This window comes from Oncorhynchus keta, chromosome 17 (genome assembly GCF_023373465.1).
Source record: "Oncorhynchus keta strain PuntledgeMale-10-30-2019 chromosome 17, Oket_V2, whole genome shotgun sequence".
NCBI lineage: Eukaryota > Metazoa > Chordata > Actinopteri > Salmoniformes > Salmonidae > Oncorhynchus > Oncorhynchus keta.
This window is the reverse complement of record NC_068437.1, coordinates 35,661,467-35,678,228: the sequence shown is the minus strand read 5'-3', so window position 1 is coordinate 35,678,228 and position 16,762 is coordinate 35,661,467. Positions and strand designations below refer to the sequence as shown.

At 44.2% G+C, this 16,762-nt stretch overlaps 1 protein-coding gene across 3 annotated transcripts; it reads left to right on the top strand.

Moving 5' to 3' along the window:
* The first annotated feature begins 3,087 nt into the window (after positions 1 to 3,087).
* Positions 3,088 to 16,346, top strand: accs (1-aminocyclopropane-1-carboxylate synthase homolog (Arabidopsis)(non-functional)). 3 transcript variants are annotated; one of them, XM_035789648.2, is made up of 16 exons: positions 3,088 to 4,055; positions 4,341 to 5,062; positions 10,134 to 10,876; positions 11,060 to 11,119; positions 11,365 to 11,435; positions 11,632 to 11,701; positions 11,888 to 11,954; positions 12,126 to 12,223; positions 12,357 to 12,434; positions 12,545 to 12,645; positions 13,045 to 13,134; positions 14,210 to 14,255; positions 14,403 to 14,544; positions 14,621 to 14,763; positions 14,894 to 15,047; positions 15,256 to 16,346. In XM_035789648.2, exons 2-16 carry the CDS (start codon positions 4,387 to 4,389, stop codon positions 15,678 to 15,680), a joined length of 2,964 nt encoding a protein of 987 aa, XP_035645541.1. In that variant the 5' UTR covers positions 3,088 to 4,055; positions 4,341 to 4,386; the 3' UTR covers positions 15,681 to 16,346. The 3 variants fall into 3 exon arrangements, with proteins under 3 accessions (XP_035645541.1, XP_035645540.1, XP_052321928.1); XM_035789647.2 differs by having other exon boundaries at positions 3,088 to 4,082; XM_052465968.1 differs by having other exon boundaries at positions 3,089 to 5,062.
* The last annotated feature ends 416 nt before the right edge of the window (positions 16,347 to 16,762 follow it).

Genomic DNA, 16,762 nt, shown 5'->3' with positions numbered 1-16,762 from the left:
GTCGGGCGAATTCCATGCTTAAAGCACCAACACAGCAACTCCCTCATTTCTCTCTCCTCCAATTTCCCCATTAACTCCTTCACAGTCTCTGCTTCGCTCACCTCCAACACCGGCTCTGGTTCTGGTCTCCTCCTTGGCTCCTCACGATAAACAGGGAGAGTTGGCTCCGGTCTGACTCCTGACTCTGCCACACTCTCCCTGAGCCCCCCGAGACATTTTTGGGGCTGACTCTCAGGCTTCCATCCGCGTCGCCGTGCTGCCTCCTCATACCAGCGCCTCTCCGCTTTCGCCGCCTCCAGTTCTTCCTTGGGGCGGAGATATTCTCCAGGCTGTGCCCAGAGTCCTTTACCGTCCAGTTCGTCCTCCCATGTCCATCTCTCCTGTGGCTCCTGCCTGTTGACACGCTGCTTGGTCCGTTGGTGGTGGGTGATTCTGCAACGGTTTTCTAGGTGTGGTGAAGGAGAGTCGGACCAAAACGCAGCGTGTAGATTGCGATCCATGTTTAATGAAAAAAAACGTAACACAAATAAACAAATACAAACACTACAAAACAAAGAACGTAACGAAAACCGAAACAGCCTATACTAGTCAACTAACACAGCGACAGGAACAAGGACACTAAGGACAATCACCCACGACAAACTCAAAGAATATGGCTGCCTAAATATGGTTCCCAATCAGAGACAACGATAAACACCTGCCTCTGATTGAGAACCACTCCAGACAGCCATAGACTTTGCTTGATCACCCCACTAGCTACAATCCCAATATATACACACCAAAACCCAAGACAAAACACACCACAATACAAAAACCCCATGCCACACCCTGGCCTGACCTAATACATAAAGATAAACACAAAATACTTCAACCAGGGTGTGACAGGGGATGGCAATTACTCCCATACTTAATTTTTTAATATATATTTTTTAAACATTTCATGAAATAACTAAAAAAGTGTCAACTCTAGCCATTTTTTCCCCTTTATAGTTGATTTGCCTAAGCATGACTTTCATCCACATACCATACTATAAACCGCCCATTTCCGAGATTGACTTGTCATTTCAATAGGCATAGGCTACAGAATAAAATCAGGGTTTATGATTGTAATTACATTTTGCCATGGTTTGCTTAGATAAAGGCAGGTAGCCTATAGCCACTGATAGGCCTACATCTCATTTCAGATAGTCTACAGTAGCCTAGACAAGATGTAGGCAATATGTAAACTAAACAATTTAGCAGCTTGCTTAGTTAAAATTAACAGACTCATTAAATCAACATGAATAGGTAGGTGATTTAGAGGTAAGAAATGCTTGTGTTTCCCAATAGCCGGCTGTAATAAGCTACGAAGGATGGGGTCATCATTTTAATCACTGAATTAAATATTAATAATATGTACAGTAGCAGTCAAAAGTTTGGACACACCTACTCATTCCAGGGTTTTTATTTATTTCCACGATTTTCTACATTGTAGAATAATAGTGAAGACATCAAAACTATGAAATAATGAGCTCCATGAGGTAGTCACCTGGAATGCATTTCAATTAACATGTGTGCCTTGTTAAAAGTTAATTTGTGGAATTTCTTTCCTTCTTGATGCGTTTGAGCCAATCAGTTGTGTTGTAACAAGGTAGGGGTGGTATACAGAAGATAGCCCTATTTGGTAAAAGACCTAGTCCATATTATGGCAAGAATAGCTCAAATAAGCAAAGAGAAACAACAGTCCATCATTACTTCAAGGCATGAAGGTCAGTCAATTCTTCAAGTGCAGTCGCAAAAATCATCAAGCACTTTGATGAAACTGGCTCTCATGAGGACCGTCACAGGAATGGAAGACCCAGAGTTACGTCTGATGCAGAGGATAAGTTCCTTAGAGTTAACTGAACCTCTGATTACAGCCCAAATAAATGCTTCACAGAGTTCAAGTAACAGACACATCTCAACATCAACTGTTCAGAGGAGACTGCGTGAATCAGGCCTTCATGGTCGAATTACTGCAAAGAAACCACTACTAAAGGTCACCAATAATAAGAAGAGACTTGCTTGGACCAAGAAAAACGAGCAATGGAAATCTGTCCTGTGGTCTGATGAGTCCAAATTTGAGATTTCTAGTTCCAACCGCCGTGTCTTTGTGAGACGCAGAGCAGGTGAAAGAATGATCTCTGCATGTGTGGTTCCTACCGTGAAGCATGGAGGAGAAGGTGTGATGGTGTAGGGGTACTTTGCTGGTGACACTGTCTGTGATTTATTTAGAATTCAAGGCACACTTAACCAGCATGGCTACCACAGCATATTGTAGTGATACGCCATCCCATCTGGTTTGCTCTTAGTGGGACTATCATTTGTTTTTCAACAGGACAATGACCCAAACCCCACCTCCAGGCTGTGTAAGGGCTATTTGACCAGGAGGGAGAGCAATGGAGTACTGCACCAAGAATAATGTGAAAAGCTGTCATCAAGGCAAGGGGTGGCTACTTTGAAGAATCTAAAATCTATATGATTCCAAATCTATATGATTCCATTCCATTCCATATCTAAAATCTACATGATCACATATGTGTTATTTCATAGTTTTGATGTCTTTTTTTGGTTACTACATGATTCCATATACGTTATTTCATAGATTTGATGTCTTCACTATTATTCTACAATGTAGAAAATAGTGGAAATAAAGAAAAACCCTTGAATGAATGTGTCCTAACTTTTGACTGGTACTGTATATGAACTGAATATGTTTATTTTTAGCCTAATCTTACTACTGTTACCATCAATCTAATGCATTCTAACAACTGATGGGGAATTTTGATAGAGCTTTGATGACTTCTAATTTAATTTACTAAACATGTCCATTAATAATTGCATAACAACACATGTTTACAACAACAATAAACTGAAGTTATAGGCTATTTATTAAATTGTTTTGCCAGCTCCAGGTAGGCTACACAAGGGCACATTTATTTACAATGACCATTTTTTATTGTTTTGGTGGCATCACATTCCGTTATGTTTTTGGTTGTTAAGTTTTATGCAATCGCTGTGACTCCCGAACGGACTCGGGAGAGGCGAAGGTCGAGAGCTTATGCGTCCTCGGAAACAAGACCCCGCCTATGACCAGTGATATCATCACTTCAAAATATTTATTGTATCAAATGGTAGCCTAAAGTAGACTACAATGGCATATCAATTAATAGACTACTTGATGGCCAACAGAGGCAAATGTATCATTCTCCACATTTAATGTCAGTTTCATATAGGACTTTTCTTCATAAAAGAACCACACTCATTTCACATTTCCACTCAGGCAGCCCCCGAGACACAATAACTGAGCATACGTAAATCACTTCCCTCGATAACGTTTCCTTTTAGCAAAGTTAACCATCTCCGTGCGAATTAATGTAACCACCTTCGACTGATTTTTTTTGAGAAATGCCATGGCGGCCGCGGTGAAACTTAGAAATAGCTCAATAACCCGCAAACCACGACCAATATATTTTCAACGCGTCATCGTTTTAAAAGTATCCCAATTTACTAGAAAACAATGTACATGGCAACCCTGTATCTGTGCTACAGCTCTACGTCACCGTTCGATCACAAGTGGAACGCCGCCACCTTGCGCAACCACAGACTGTTGTCTACGACCGCCATCTTCCGGATTTATACCATACGTTCATGCATAAACAATTGGTTCGGTTCAATGTTGTACGGTTGACTACTAGATGGTGCAAAAGAGCCATCCTTTTTATTCTGACACGCTTGCTCGCACACAAACCCCATGACAAGCAGCCGGGTTCAAGCGAAATAAACCAGCCCGTTTCCAGCCTAGTGGCTCAACTGTTAACACGGGTCAAAGTTATCCCGGAATAAGGACAGCACGCATGTGCCGTCAACCCGGATGTAGAATTTGTACGATACGCTTCCCATATTTGATTATTTTATGTGACATTGTTGCTAACTGTGTCAAAAATAGAACACGTAGTCCTTTTGTGGCACGCTTGAACCGGTCTAGACCGGGATAGACAGAAGTGTCGCGTGAACTGTCACAGCTGACAGCAGTGGTAGGTCTACTGAAGCTTGGCAGTACTGTAAGCATAACAAACCTTAGTTTTGAGGTTGTAGGCTCCGATTTTGTTATTACTTTTAGTTGAATGCTTCATAATACGATTTAAATAATTTTAGCCTACAAATCATGTATTAGCTAATTCAGGTTAGGCCTAAATAATAGGGTATAGGATAGCCTGTACTAGCAGGTTTATTAGCCTTCAGCCAATCTCGGGCTAATGCTTGGCTATCACTACTTTGATTGGAGAGAAAAAAACAGAGTTTTGTTTTGATTTCCATAGAAAATATAACTCAGAAGACCTGTCATCTGTCAAAGTGGCGTCTAGAATGGACTTCCGCGGTAGAAAGTATGAGCGGGGCAGCAACTGGTCCGACCCAGAGGTGGCCGAACTCCTCCAGCTGTGGTCAGATGAGTCGGTCCAACTCGAGCTGGAAAGTTGCCTCCGAAATCAACATGTATTTAACCGAATAGCGGACGTCCTGCGGGAGAACGGTATCTATCGCACTGGCGACCAGTGCAGGGAGAAGATAAAAAAGATGAAGCTGGAGTACCGCCGCATTAAGGACAACCACAGGATGATACGCGGCGGGAGGTCGTGGAAGTTTTATGACGTTATGGACCGGGTCTTAACGAACCGACCGGCCATATCCTACTCCTCATTGGGCGGTACCGTTATAGCCCACCAAGTCCTCCAGAGCCCGCCTAGTGGGGCAGACGCATACATCCATGGTCTGCCAGGTGGTGCCTTTGGTTCCACTGCCTCGGGCGGGTTCTTGTTTGGTCATCCGCCCAGGCTAGGGGAGCTGCTTGAGATCAAATGTGAGCATGCAGAGTCCGAGGACGGATTGCTGAACTCCGATGCTGCGCCCCCAGAGCTACTGTACCATACCGGGTCTGGAGATGAGCATGACACTGATGGGAAGTCTGCCGGGCTGGACCAAGAGGATCCGGTCGAGATGGCGAGAGGAGAGCGCACGACGAGCGCGCGATTCTCTCCTTCAGGTTGGCTAAAAATGCCTCTTGCCCTGTATAATTTTGCATGGATATTCATTCGGTACTTTTATTAAAAGTGAGGGTATGAGTTACAACTATTATGTTGTAGTCCCAACACTTGGTACACTGTATCATTGCGCAATTCGAACTGAACTTTGTCCTTGCAAAAACACACTACATGATTACAATTTGATTTGTGCACATATCAATTAATCAATCAATCAATCAATTTATTTATAAAGTCCTTCTTACATCAGCTGATGTCACAAAGTTTCTGTACAGAAACCCAGCCTAAAACACCAAACAGCAAGCAATGCAGGTGTAGAAGCACGGTGTCTAGGAATAACTCCCTAGAAAGGCCGGAACCTAGGAAGAAACCTAGAGAGGAACCAGGATATGAGGGGTGGCCAGTACTCTTCTGGCTGTGCCGGGTGGAGATTATAACAGAACATGGCCAAGATGTTCAAATGTTCATAGATGACCAGCAGGGTCAGATAATCATACACTCCTCTGCCTATGTATTTATTTGTACAGTGAAGATTTGGCCCTATATTCCAGCATTTTGGATTTGAGATCAAATGTTTTCTATGAGGCAACAGTACAGAATGTCACCTTTTATTTGAGGGTATTTTCATACCAATGGAGGCTCTTCAGAGGAGGTCCTCCTATCCACCTCAGTAAATAAAAAAGAAAATGAAAAAGTGCACTCATGAAAAAAATTCTCCTTTTTAGATAAAACAAAAGGTAGACTAGTGGTTAGAGTGTTGGGCCAGTAACTGGAAGGTTGCTGGATCGAATGCCCGAGCTGACACAGTAGTAATCTGTTGTTCTGCACCTGAGCAAGGTATTTAACCCACTGTTTCCCAGGTGCCGAAGACGTGGATGGCGATTAAGGCAGCCCCCCGCACCTCTCTGATTCAGAGGAAGACACATTTCAGTGCAATACATTCAGTTGGACAACTGATTAGGGATCCCCCTTTCCCAATACTAAATATATTCACATCCCCAAATAATTTATTAAAACACACTGTTTTACGATGGTCTACAGTAGCCTCAACAGCACTCTGTAGGGTCGCATTATGGTGTAGCCGGAGGACAGCTAGTTTCCATCCTCCTCTGGGTACATTGACTTCAATATAAAACCTAGGAGCCTAGTGGTTCTAACCCCTTGACTTACACGTTAATTACGACAACTTCCAGAGGATGTCCTCCAACCTGTCAGCATGGACTGGCATGTTGTCCACCCTATCAAATGATCAGAGAATTAATCTAGTACTGAAAGCATTAGCTAGCCAGCACTACAGTGCATATACTGTGGTGAGTAGTTGACAAAGACAATAGAACAAAAATGAAAGAGAAGCGAGAGGGAGAGCTATATTTTGTTGTATTTTGTTTTCACTTCCACTCAGATAGCGAATGCAGCTAGCTAGCTTAGCCTACTCAAACACCCGGCTCAAACAGAGAGGGATGCTATGTTGGCTAGCTGGCTATGGCTATCCAACAATGGAACTCTAATAAGTCAAGGTAAGCTTTAGATTTTTTTCATTTATTGCCACCAGTACCTGCCAGTGTAACTGCTAAACAGCTTGCTGACTGTACACCGTACTGTATTATTTTAGTGGGTTTACTAACGCGTTAGTTCTAGTAGCTATGTTGACGATGACGTTAGCGAATATGGTGACAACGATGTAGGCTGTGTGGAGCTGTTAGCACTTATGATATAAAGTTTTGGCTTGGAAAGGTTTTTTCGCCTGGTCACAGATAGCTGATGTGTTTTGCACTGAAGTCCACAAGCGAAGGTAAAATGTGAGAGGAGGAGAGCACTTTCGATGCGAGAAGGAATTACACTGTTTGTATGTGGCTGTTATGAAAGGGAACTCTTGTGTGATCAGGGGTTTATTTATTCCGCCAATTCTGTTGAATAACGTTTCTTGAACGAAACGGGAATAAACATAACTGAATTTTTCCAATAGAAACTCTAGGTTGCAACTGTTGGACAAATTATTACACTCTAGATCAGCTAGATGCAGTCAAGAGTGTTGAAGGCGGTATTGTCACCTTGATTACTCCAATTTTTCTCTCGACCAGTGCACCTACGTTGTAAACTTTCGTTCATAGGCTAGGTTGTAGCAACCTCATGATGCGTATAGGGAAAATTTGAGTATCATGTAGTAGCCTAAACCTATCGATGTTACATTAAGCTGGTTGAATAGAATATGAATGAAATTCATCTAATATGCTATAATAGAAATAAGGCCAAGCTCATGAAAAAAATTATCGTCCTCCATCACCTTAAACGGCACCGACTGCCACTGCTTCATACATATCTGTTTTACCGTTTAGAAGTAAAATCACTTTATGTATCTAGTCCCCTCATTTGAATATATTTTTTTTTCTTCATAAGTATTCGGACATATTCACTTATAGTGTATTAAAGTTGTCAAAAGTTTAGTATCTGGTCCCATATTCTTAGCAATCAATGACTATATCAAGCTTGTGACTGCATTTGCAGTTTTGTATCTTAGGAACTGAATGGATGAATAATATATTTGTGTAATTTTGGACCCATTTTTATTGTACATAAGAATAGAACATGTCTCTGAACACTTCTACATTAATGTGGATGCTACCATGATTATGTATAATCGTGAATGAATTGTGAATAATAATGATGAGTGAGAAAGTTAGACACATAGATCATGCCAACCTCTCACCATGAGGCTACAATAACAGCATTTTTTAGGAGTTATGATCTTTGTTCCTCTGTAACTTTCTCACTCATCATTATTCAGGATTCCTTCAGGATTATTCAATATAAATAAAAGTGACTCCAAAATGACAAAAGAGTCCCAAGCTTGAAGAGTCCCAAGGAATATGGGACCACATACTGGGACCACATACTAAACTTTGGACTACTTTAATACACATGTAACTGAATTTGTCTAGATACTTATGACACCTTCAAATTTCTAAACTGAAATAGATATGTATGATTCCAAGAACACAGGATGAGATGTTACTATCCTTTGTGCAAGCACTTCCAAGAGTTAATGAACAGTGAGCGTGGTGCAATTTTGGGAGCGCATCGTCAGTAGTGTACCTTTGGTTCCTAGGGTGTTTCGGCCTTTCACACTATACACCCTCCCCAAAGGCGGCCAGCGACAGGGTGATCAATCCTACGCTTGCGTCCCATTCCCAATTAGTCATAGGAGTTGCCTTGTTGTTGATAGCCAACATCCCATGGGACTATGCATGGCAGGGGCGTCCTCCTCCCTGAGTCAAGCATTGTTGACCGCATACCTCCTGGCCCTCTCACTGACTGCTGCCTTCTGCCGCCTCTGATACAGCTTTGATTGCCGAACGCTGTCTCTGGCCCTTAATTCCCAGGTCTCTAAGCAGTCTGGTTGTAGATGTTGCCACAAAACCTCTGCAGCCCACCTCCACTGGTCGGACTTCTGTGTTCCAGCCATGATGCCGTGCTTCGGCAGCTAGATCAGCATAGCGCAGATGTTTTCGCTCATAAGCCTCATCTACTGAGTTTTCCCAGGGTACTGTGAGCTCAATGATGAAGACCTTATTGAGTGAACGGGACCAGAGCACCATGTCAGGTCTTAGGGTGGTGGTTGCGATCTCCGGAGGAAACACAAGTTGCCGGCCAATGTCAGCTAGCATTTTCCAGTCGCGGGCCAAGCGCAGCTGGTCTCGCTCTAATGGTGTAGAGCCGCTCTTCGGTGGTTTAGCCCCTTCGCGGACAAAGTTTGTCCGTAAGGAGTGTGATGCTGCTGTGGGTGGTAGGGAGTTGGTGGCAGCTCGCTTGTCCTCCAGGGCGGACGCAAGGTTTTTAAGGACTTGGTTGTGACGCCAAGTGTAGCGTCCTTGGGTGAGGCTTGTTTTACACCCTGTGAGAATGTGCCTGAGGTTGGCTGGCATGGAACAGAGGGCACAGTCCGGATCTTCACCATACCATTGGTGAAGATTAACTGGTGTTGGAAGGACGTCATATGTTGCTCTGATGGAAAAGCTCAACCGCCTCGCTTCCATGGCCCACAGATCCTTCCAGCTGATCTTCCTCTTCTCCACACTGTCCCATCGAGTCCACTGTCCCTGTTTGGCAAGAGAGACTGCCTTGGCCCACCTTGCAGCCTCCTCCTGATGGCGTACTTCCTGCACTACCATCTTCCGCCGCTCTGGTGCAGTGGCCTTACTCCAAGCAGCACGGCTAGTTAGCCCAAGGCCTCCTCTCCCTTGCTGAACATGACCCACAATGTCAGCATGTCTGAGGGCTGCTGTTGCCTCCTGGACTGCTTTTCCTGGCCTCCATTTGCGCCCAGTTGCCAAGGTCGGCGCGTTGTTGCTCACCACTGGGTCTTGAGATTCATTCAGTGTCATCTGGAGCCTGGTTTTTGCACACTTGAATTCCTCTGTTAGACTGGTGAGGGGCAGCTTGAGGACACCATCTCCATAGAGGCCTATGGTGGTAAGGCATCGTGGAACTCCGAGCCACTTCTTTAAGTAGCCTGTGACTCCTCTTTCCATCTTCTCCACTGTTGAGATTGGAACCTCATACAGTGCTAAGGGCCACAACACCCGGGGTAGGAGACCAAACTGCAGACACCAGGCCTTTAACTTTCCAGGTAGCTGGGTGTTGTCGATGGACTGTAGGCTACTACTGATGTCTTTGTGCAGCTGTTGCACCTGGTCTTTATCCTTCAGGCTTGCATCATACCACCTTCCAAGGCTTTTTACCGGCTGCTCAGACACTGTTGGGATTTGGTCATCTCCGATGAAGAATTTCAGGTCAGAGAGTACTCCCTTCACAATCGAGATGCTGCGTGACTTGGATGGTTTAATCTTCATACGGGCCCAGCTGATGTTCTCCTCGAGTTTTGAAGGAGAAAATACCCTCAAATAAAAGGTGACATTCTGTACTGTTGACTCATGAGACATTTGATCCCAAATCCCAAATATTGTAGTTCAGAGACAAATGTACGTGTAAGTATGGATTTAATAAGCAAAATACGTTTTTGTGATCTATTATCCCTTCTTCCCTCTTCTCTCCTCTCTCTCTTTCCGTCTTCAGGTTTCAGTGATCAGAACCAGGCTGGGTCCTCAGGCACAGGGGCCTCCATTGCTGGTCCTGATGGCCGGGACACAGGGAACCAGCGTGACCCAGAGGGTTCCCGACCTGCAGCCCCTGTGAGGCAGAGGAAGCGTCGGCGTGCAGGTAGAGGGGCTGGTGGGGGAGGAGGGGGTGGATGTGGGGGCCGGGGGCCCCTGGACGAGGCCCTGGTCAGCTTCCTAAGCTGGCAGCGGTCTGCTGAGGAGCGGCTCATCTCCCTGGAGGAGGCACGGCTGGAGAGGGAGGCGCAGGCGGAGGAGAGGCGGGAGCAGAAGGAGGAGAGGAGGGCGGAGCAGGAGAGACAGCATGAGCTCCGTCTGTTCAGCATGTTCACTGGGGCCCTGGCCGCTGTTAGACAGACTGCCCCTACTTCTCCACCGTTTGCTCCTACTTTTTCTACTGACTCAACTGTACCCTCTGCCACTTCTGGACATACCGCTATACTTAACGCCCTATCTGCCCCAGCTACTTCGTCTGTCCCATTTGGCTGTCCTGCCCCAACTACAGAACCACCACCATCCATCCCAGCCCGTTGCCCCACTAAACCTGAGAGCATACTGGCCACACTAAGTGGTGCAGAGACCCCTGGCCACAGTGTGTACCTGTCCCGCCGTGGCAACTCCATTAGACAGCACCAGGGCATTCTACAGGAGGGCTACACCCAGTACCACGCTGACAAATACCAGCACACTGACAACCCCAATGTGAGTCTCCAACACTGATGCTGCTACGCATGTTGAGAACAGTCGTTCCAGACCTGTGTGTGGTGTCATACCACTTGTCATGTCACTTTGTGGCAAATGTTTCTGTAAAAAGTGCAAGACAGATAACAATTAATAGATTGACTGAAAGATAGATTGATAGATTTCGATGTCTCTCATCTCCAGGGCATCATCAACATGGGCACCAGTGAGAACAAGCTGTGCTATGATCTGCTGCACAAACGGGTGAGAGAGGGGGAAGAAACAGGAGAAAATAGGGGAGGGAGAGTGGTTCATGTGGTTGCTCCACATTGCTAATCACTGACTTTGTCAATCAGAATGATACATTATTTATAGCTAGTGATGTGTCTGTTGGAGAATGTGGTTCTGTACTTACTGTAACTATATTGCATTACACTCCAATGGAATGTAACCATTCTCTCTCCGTCCATAAATCAAAACCCTTTTTGTGCCCCTGCCTCCTGCCACAGATGACCCAGCCTGACATGCTTCATATCGACCCAGCCTTGCTGCAGTATCCTGACTGGAAAGGCCACCGCTTGTAAGCAATTACCTTGTATGAGGACTTCATATGTCATGTGGAAAAGGATGGTTAATGTACATGTATTCGTTAGAGATAATTGAAGTTCAATTCAATAACATTTTTATTACATACAAGAAAGATGTTGATTACAGCAGCGATAAAGATAAGGATGATGAGGATGTTAATAATGATGGTGATGATATCCCCTCTTTAGTCTGAGAGAAGAGGTGTCCAGGTTCCTGTCCCACTACTGTGGTTCGCCCAGGCCACTGAGAGCAGACAATGTGAGTGAACTGAGCTCGCCTCAGCCCTTAGTAGTACTGTATACTGGCTCTAATCTAGTGTATAATCCTGGCCATTAGGGAATAAGGCTGTGATTGCTGGATTCATCTATGGGCGTGAATAGTTCAATTATGAAGAATGTTTTTACTCATAAAGCTAGTGTTTTATTTGTGTGTGTGTGTGTTCAGGTTGTGGTGATGAATGGCTGTGGCTCCCTCTTCTCATCCATAGCCGCAGTGCTTTGTGACCCGGAAGGTTAGTTCAACTCCGTAGACTCAAGTATGTCCAGTCATTTCACCTATGTCTCACATATTATAGTTTTAAATATCATCCATGCCTTGTCAAACTGTGTAAGATATGGTGTTTAATTCATGGATTTCCGTGGTTGAATTTAAGGTTTATCCTGACAATGTGTCTGTGTGTTAGATGCAATCCTCATTCCAACTCCATTCTATGGAGTGATCACAGAGGATATGCATCTGTACAGCGGTGTTCAGCTCTTCCATGTTCATCTCGACTGTGAGGTAGGTTTCCTTTCTAAACGTAATACACCCTATACCATAATATCACCCTGTGTTGTATTGTTGTAAATGTTATTTGATGGCTCCATTTTCTGGGCAATATATTTTCTGAAGTGCTTTTTGTGTGTGCTTTTAGCCTAGTGGCAGTGGCAGTCGGCCGTTCCACCTCACTGTGGACAAACTGGAGGAAGCTATGAGGAAGGCGATTAGCGAGGTTGACCCCCCTCCCAAAAAACAGAATAGTTATCCATTGATAAAAGAAAGATACAGGTATTTGAATGTTTCATAAGGGTAAATGTCCCTTGTTGTGGCCCTGTCTGTCAGGGGTTGAATGTGCGGGCCGTGGTCCTGGTGAACCCCCATAACCCCCTGGCTGATGTCTACTCCCCTCAAGAGATGACTGGCTTTCTGGAGTTTGCCAAGAGGTGAGTTTTGTCCTCATATCATATTTCCATATTGTGCAGTATTTTTTCCCCTCTTGCGCATAACACTGAGTATTATGACTGTAGTTGTATTTTAAAGCGCAGCTAAGGGCTGAGGATTCTCCCAGAACCATTGGTTGTAGTCTGTGGTTCACTCAGCATTAGCACCCTCTACAGACCTCCCTATGCATTGAGCTGCACTGAGCTGTAGTAACCATAAACCAGCCCGTTTGTACAATGCGCTGCTCCCTCCGGCTGCCTACTGATAGAGGCCTTTTACTGCCTGCTTGTATTGCCTTTATGTTAAAGAACAGTATACATCATAAAACAGTGCAATAGAAATTCATGATAAATGATTTATCTTTTCCTCTCTGTTTTCTCCATTCCTTCACCCTGCCTAAGGCATAAGTTGCACGCCATTGTAGATGAGGTGTACATGCTGACAGTGTTTGAAGACACAGTAACCTTCCACAGCGTCCTCAGCATGGACAGGTATGATGCACACACGCACACAAACTCTGCCTATTAAATGTACACTACCGTTCAAAAGTTTGGGGACACTTAGAAATGCCCTTGTTTTTTAAAGAAAAGCACTATTTTTGTCCATTAAAATAACATCAAATTGATCAGAAATACAGTGTAGTCATTGTTAAGGTTGTAAATGACTATTTTAGCTGGAAACAGATTTCTAATGGAATATCTACATAGGTGTACAGAGGCCCATTATCAGCAACCATCACTCCTGTGTTCCAATGGCACGTTGTGCTAGCTTATCCAAGTTTATCATTTTAAAAGCCTAATTGATCATTAGAAAACCCATTTGCAATTATGTTAGCACAGCGAAAACTATTGTTCTGATTAAAGAAGCAATAAAACTGTCCTTCTTTAGATTAGTTGATTAGTATCTGGAGCATCAGCATTTGTGGGTTTGATTACAGGCTCAAAATGGCCAGAAACAAATAACTTTCTTCTGAAACTCGTCAGTCTATTCTTGTTCTGAGAAATGAAGGCTATTCCATGCGAGAAATTGCCAAGAAACTGAAGATCTCATACAATCCTCAACTGGAAGCTTCATTAAATAGTACCCGCAAAACACCAGTCTCAACGTCAACAGTGATCAGGGATGCTGTCCTTCTAGGCAGAGTTCCTCTGTCCAGTGTCTATGTTCTTTTGCCCATCTTAATCTTTTCTTTTTATTGGCCAGTCTGAGATATGTATTTTTCAATAGTTTTCAGCTGTGCTAACATAATTGCAAAAGGGTTTTCTGATGATCAATTAGCCTTTTAAAAAGATAAACTTGGATTAGCTATCACAACGTGCCATTGAAACACAGGAGTGATAGTTGCTGATAATGGGCCTCTGTACGCCTATGTAGATATTCCATTAAAAATCGGCTATTTCCAGCTACAATAGTCATTTACAACATTAACAATATCTGCACTCTATTTCTGATCAATTTTATGTTATTTTAATGGACAAAAAAGTGTTTTTCTTTCAAAAACAAGGATATTTCTAAGTGACCCAAACTTTTTAACGGTAGCGTACTTTAACAATGGTGTGCTTACAGCCTGCCGGACCCCCAGAGAACACATGTGATGTGGGGGATGAGCAAGGTAAGAGTTTAAAGTGAGGGTGTGTGTGCGTGCATATGCATGTGTCTGAATGTGTTTGTACGTACATGTTGTTGTGGGGACTATTTGGGGGTTATGTGTTCATCCTGTTAGATTGTCCCCTGTCTCCTGTGTGTTGTCCCTGTGCAGGACTTTGCGATGGCAGGAGTGCGTGTGGGCACTGTGTACACTGATAACAGGGACTTGGTGGAAGCTCTAGATAAACTGGGGATGTTCCATGGTGTCCCTGGTCCCATACAGCACCAGATGGCAATCCTGCTCCAGGACAAAGGTACACACACACACACTAGATGAGAGGACATACCATCCAAGTAGGGAGTTCAATCTACCTGTGTTCTACTCTGTAGATTGGATCAATGGGAAGTTTCTTCCAGAGAACAGGCTGAGAATGCAGGCAGCTCACAGGTACATGACAGGGGAGCTACAGAGCCTGGGAGTCCCCTACCTCCACCGGCCTGCTGGCTTCTACATCTGGGCTGACCTCAGGAAGGTAAGAATACTGAAACAGATTGGGGTTTACTGCATGGTGTGGAGCTGCTGTTTTGGTTCTTCCTGACATGGTTCCTCCTCTCTCTCTCTTTATTTATCTCTCTTTCTTTCTTTCTCTCTCTCTTGGTCAGTACCTGTATGAGCCGTCATTTGTGGAGGAACTGTCCCTGTGGAGGTGTTTCCTCAGACACAAGGTGGTGCTGAGCTGTGGCCAAGCCTTCCATTGCTCCACTCCTGGCTGGTTCCGCATTGTCTTCACAGACCGACAGCAACACCTTACGCTCGGTACATTCAGATGCTTTTCTCTTCTCATGATAGTGGGGGAGGAAAACAAATATAGGGAGATGTTGATATTTTTTCCTCCTCCCTTTTCGCCCTCTTCTCTCTTCTATCCTGTTTTCCTCTAATTCCCATCTCTTCATCTCAGTATGTGAAGTCATACAATGACATGAAAACTAAATCAAAGAGATTGTGTTATATGTGGTTGTTGTAGGCATGCAGAGGATCAGGAGGGCCTTGGAGGAGATAGATGGGGTCACATCCACCCTTGACACGGGCACAACCAACGAGGCCACAGAGGAGAAAGGGACAGAGAAGACAACACAGGGGGACACAACAGACGCACAAAAACCTCTTGCTGTTAAGTCAACATCCTTGTCCAAGAACAGATCATCAGAAGAGCCAGAGGAGAAGGATAATAACATCCCTGATGCCATCCCATTGGTCAGTGAAGATTTGATCTTGCTTGACTGCCAGACGTCCCACCCCGCAGAAAGTCTGGACTCCCTGATTGGTGCCCTGAGGCAACAGATCCACACCTCTGATTGGCTTGAGAAGAACACTCCGGAACTGTCTGCTGGGGAGGACCCAGAGCTTCTGGATGTGTTCAAAGACCTGCTGGACAGAGCCAGAAAGTAGAGGAGAGGAGTGGATGGAGGGGATGGAGGGGATGGAGAGGAAAGGAGGGGATGGAGAGGAAAGGAGGGGATGGAGAGGAGAAGAGGGGATAGAGAGGATGAAGAGGAGGGGATGGAGAGGAAAGGAGGGGATGGAGAGGAGAAGAGGGGATAGAGAGGATGAAGAGGAGGGGATGGTTAGAGGAGAGGGGAGGTGGAAGGAAAGGACAGGAGGCAAGAAAAGACATCAGTCAGGATAGGCGACAAAGGTTCCCCAGTTTGTCCACATCAGAATGTCTTAATTTTTTGTTGTTATGAGAGCTGTTCTTCATTATTTCAGCCAGAAGTCAGTGTATCAGGCTGTGCTGTAATCTCTGCAGTTCTGTTCATTGAATGCCAATGTTGACTCAAACAAATATACAGAGTTAAGTTTAAGTCTCTGTCAAATACATTTTATACTTTAGTTATAACTCGTTTTCTGGTTGTACTTTTGTTCTGTAATCCACTTTAATGATTAACCTTGAATATGGTTATATGTTTATGACGTTGTCATCTATAGTACCATTCATGAGCTTTTAATACAGTTGTTGTTCATACTGTATACATATGTACAGTAAATGGTTCTGAATATTTCACTAAGTCTTAATGTTGATAAATTGGTCAACGTTCAATAAAAGCCTTATTTTTACCACTTGTGGAGAAGTACCGTATGTGGTTTTCCAAATCAATTCTAGTGAAAGCCTAAATACTGCAGTTATACTACATTTTTTAGTTGGTAAATCAATGAAGTGAAACTCCTTTTGAAACCCAAATTATTGAAGTATAATGTTGCCTGTTTTTGTTACTGTAGATATTCCAAGGACACAACATAATCTGTTTTTGCCTGCCTTTTGATACATAGTAATTGACCAATAAATGTTGCATAGGCTGTTGTTGACAGTTTGGCTCTGGGCAGGTGGGGTTTTTCCAAGATGACCCTGCTCTAGCTGGGGGCTAGAAAAGGAAGCTGGATGTCTTAATTTGTGTGGGGGTACCCAGTGTGTGTGAGATAGTGCAGTTCCCTTTCCTGAGTTCACACACACACATACACATACAAACCCCTGT

What these genes read in the sequence shown, in the direction of transcription:
- accs (XM_035789648.2), top strand. Translation starts at nt 4,387, where the DNA reads ATGGACTTCCGCGGTAGAAAGTATGAGCGGGGCAGCAACTGGTCCGAC. An exon ending in ATGATCTGCTGCACAAACGG is followed by an intron (nt 11,120 to 11,364) that starts GTGAGAGAGGGG and finishes CTCCTGCCACAG; the next exon opens with ATGACCCAGCCTGACATGCT. An exon ending in TGATGTGGGGGATGAGCAAG is followed by an intron (nt 14,256 to 14,402) that starts GTAAGAGTTTAA and finishes GTCCCTGTGCAG; the next exon opens with GACTTTGCGATGGCAGGAGT.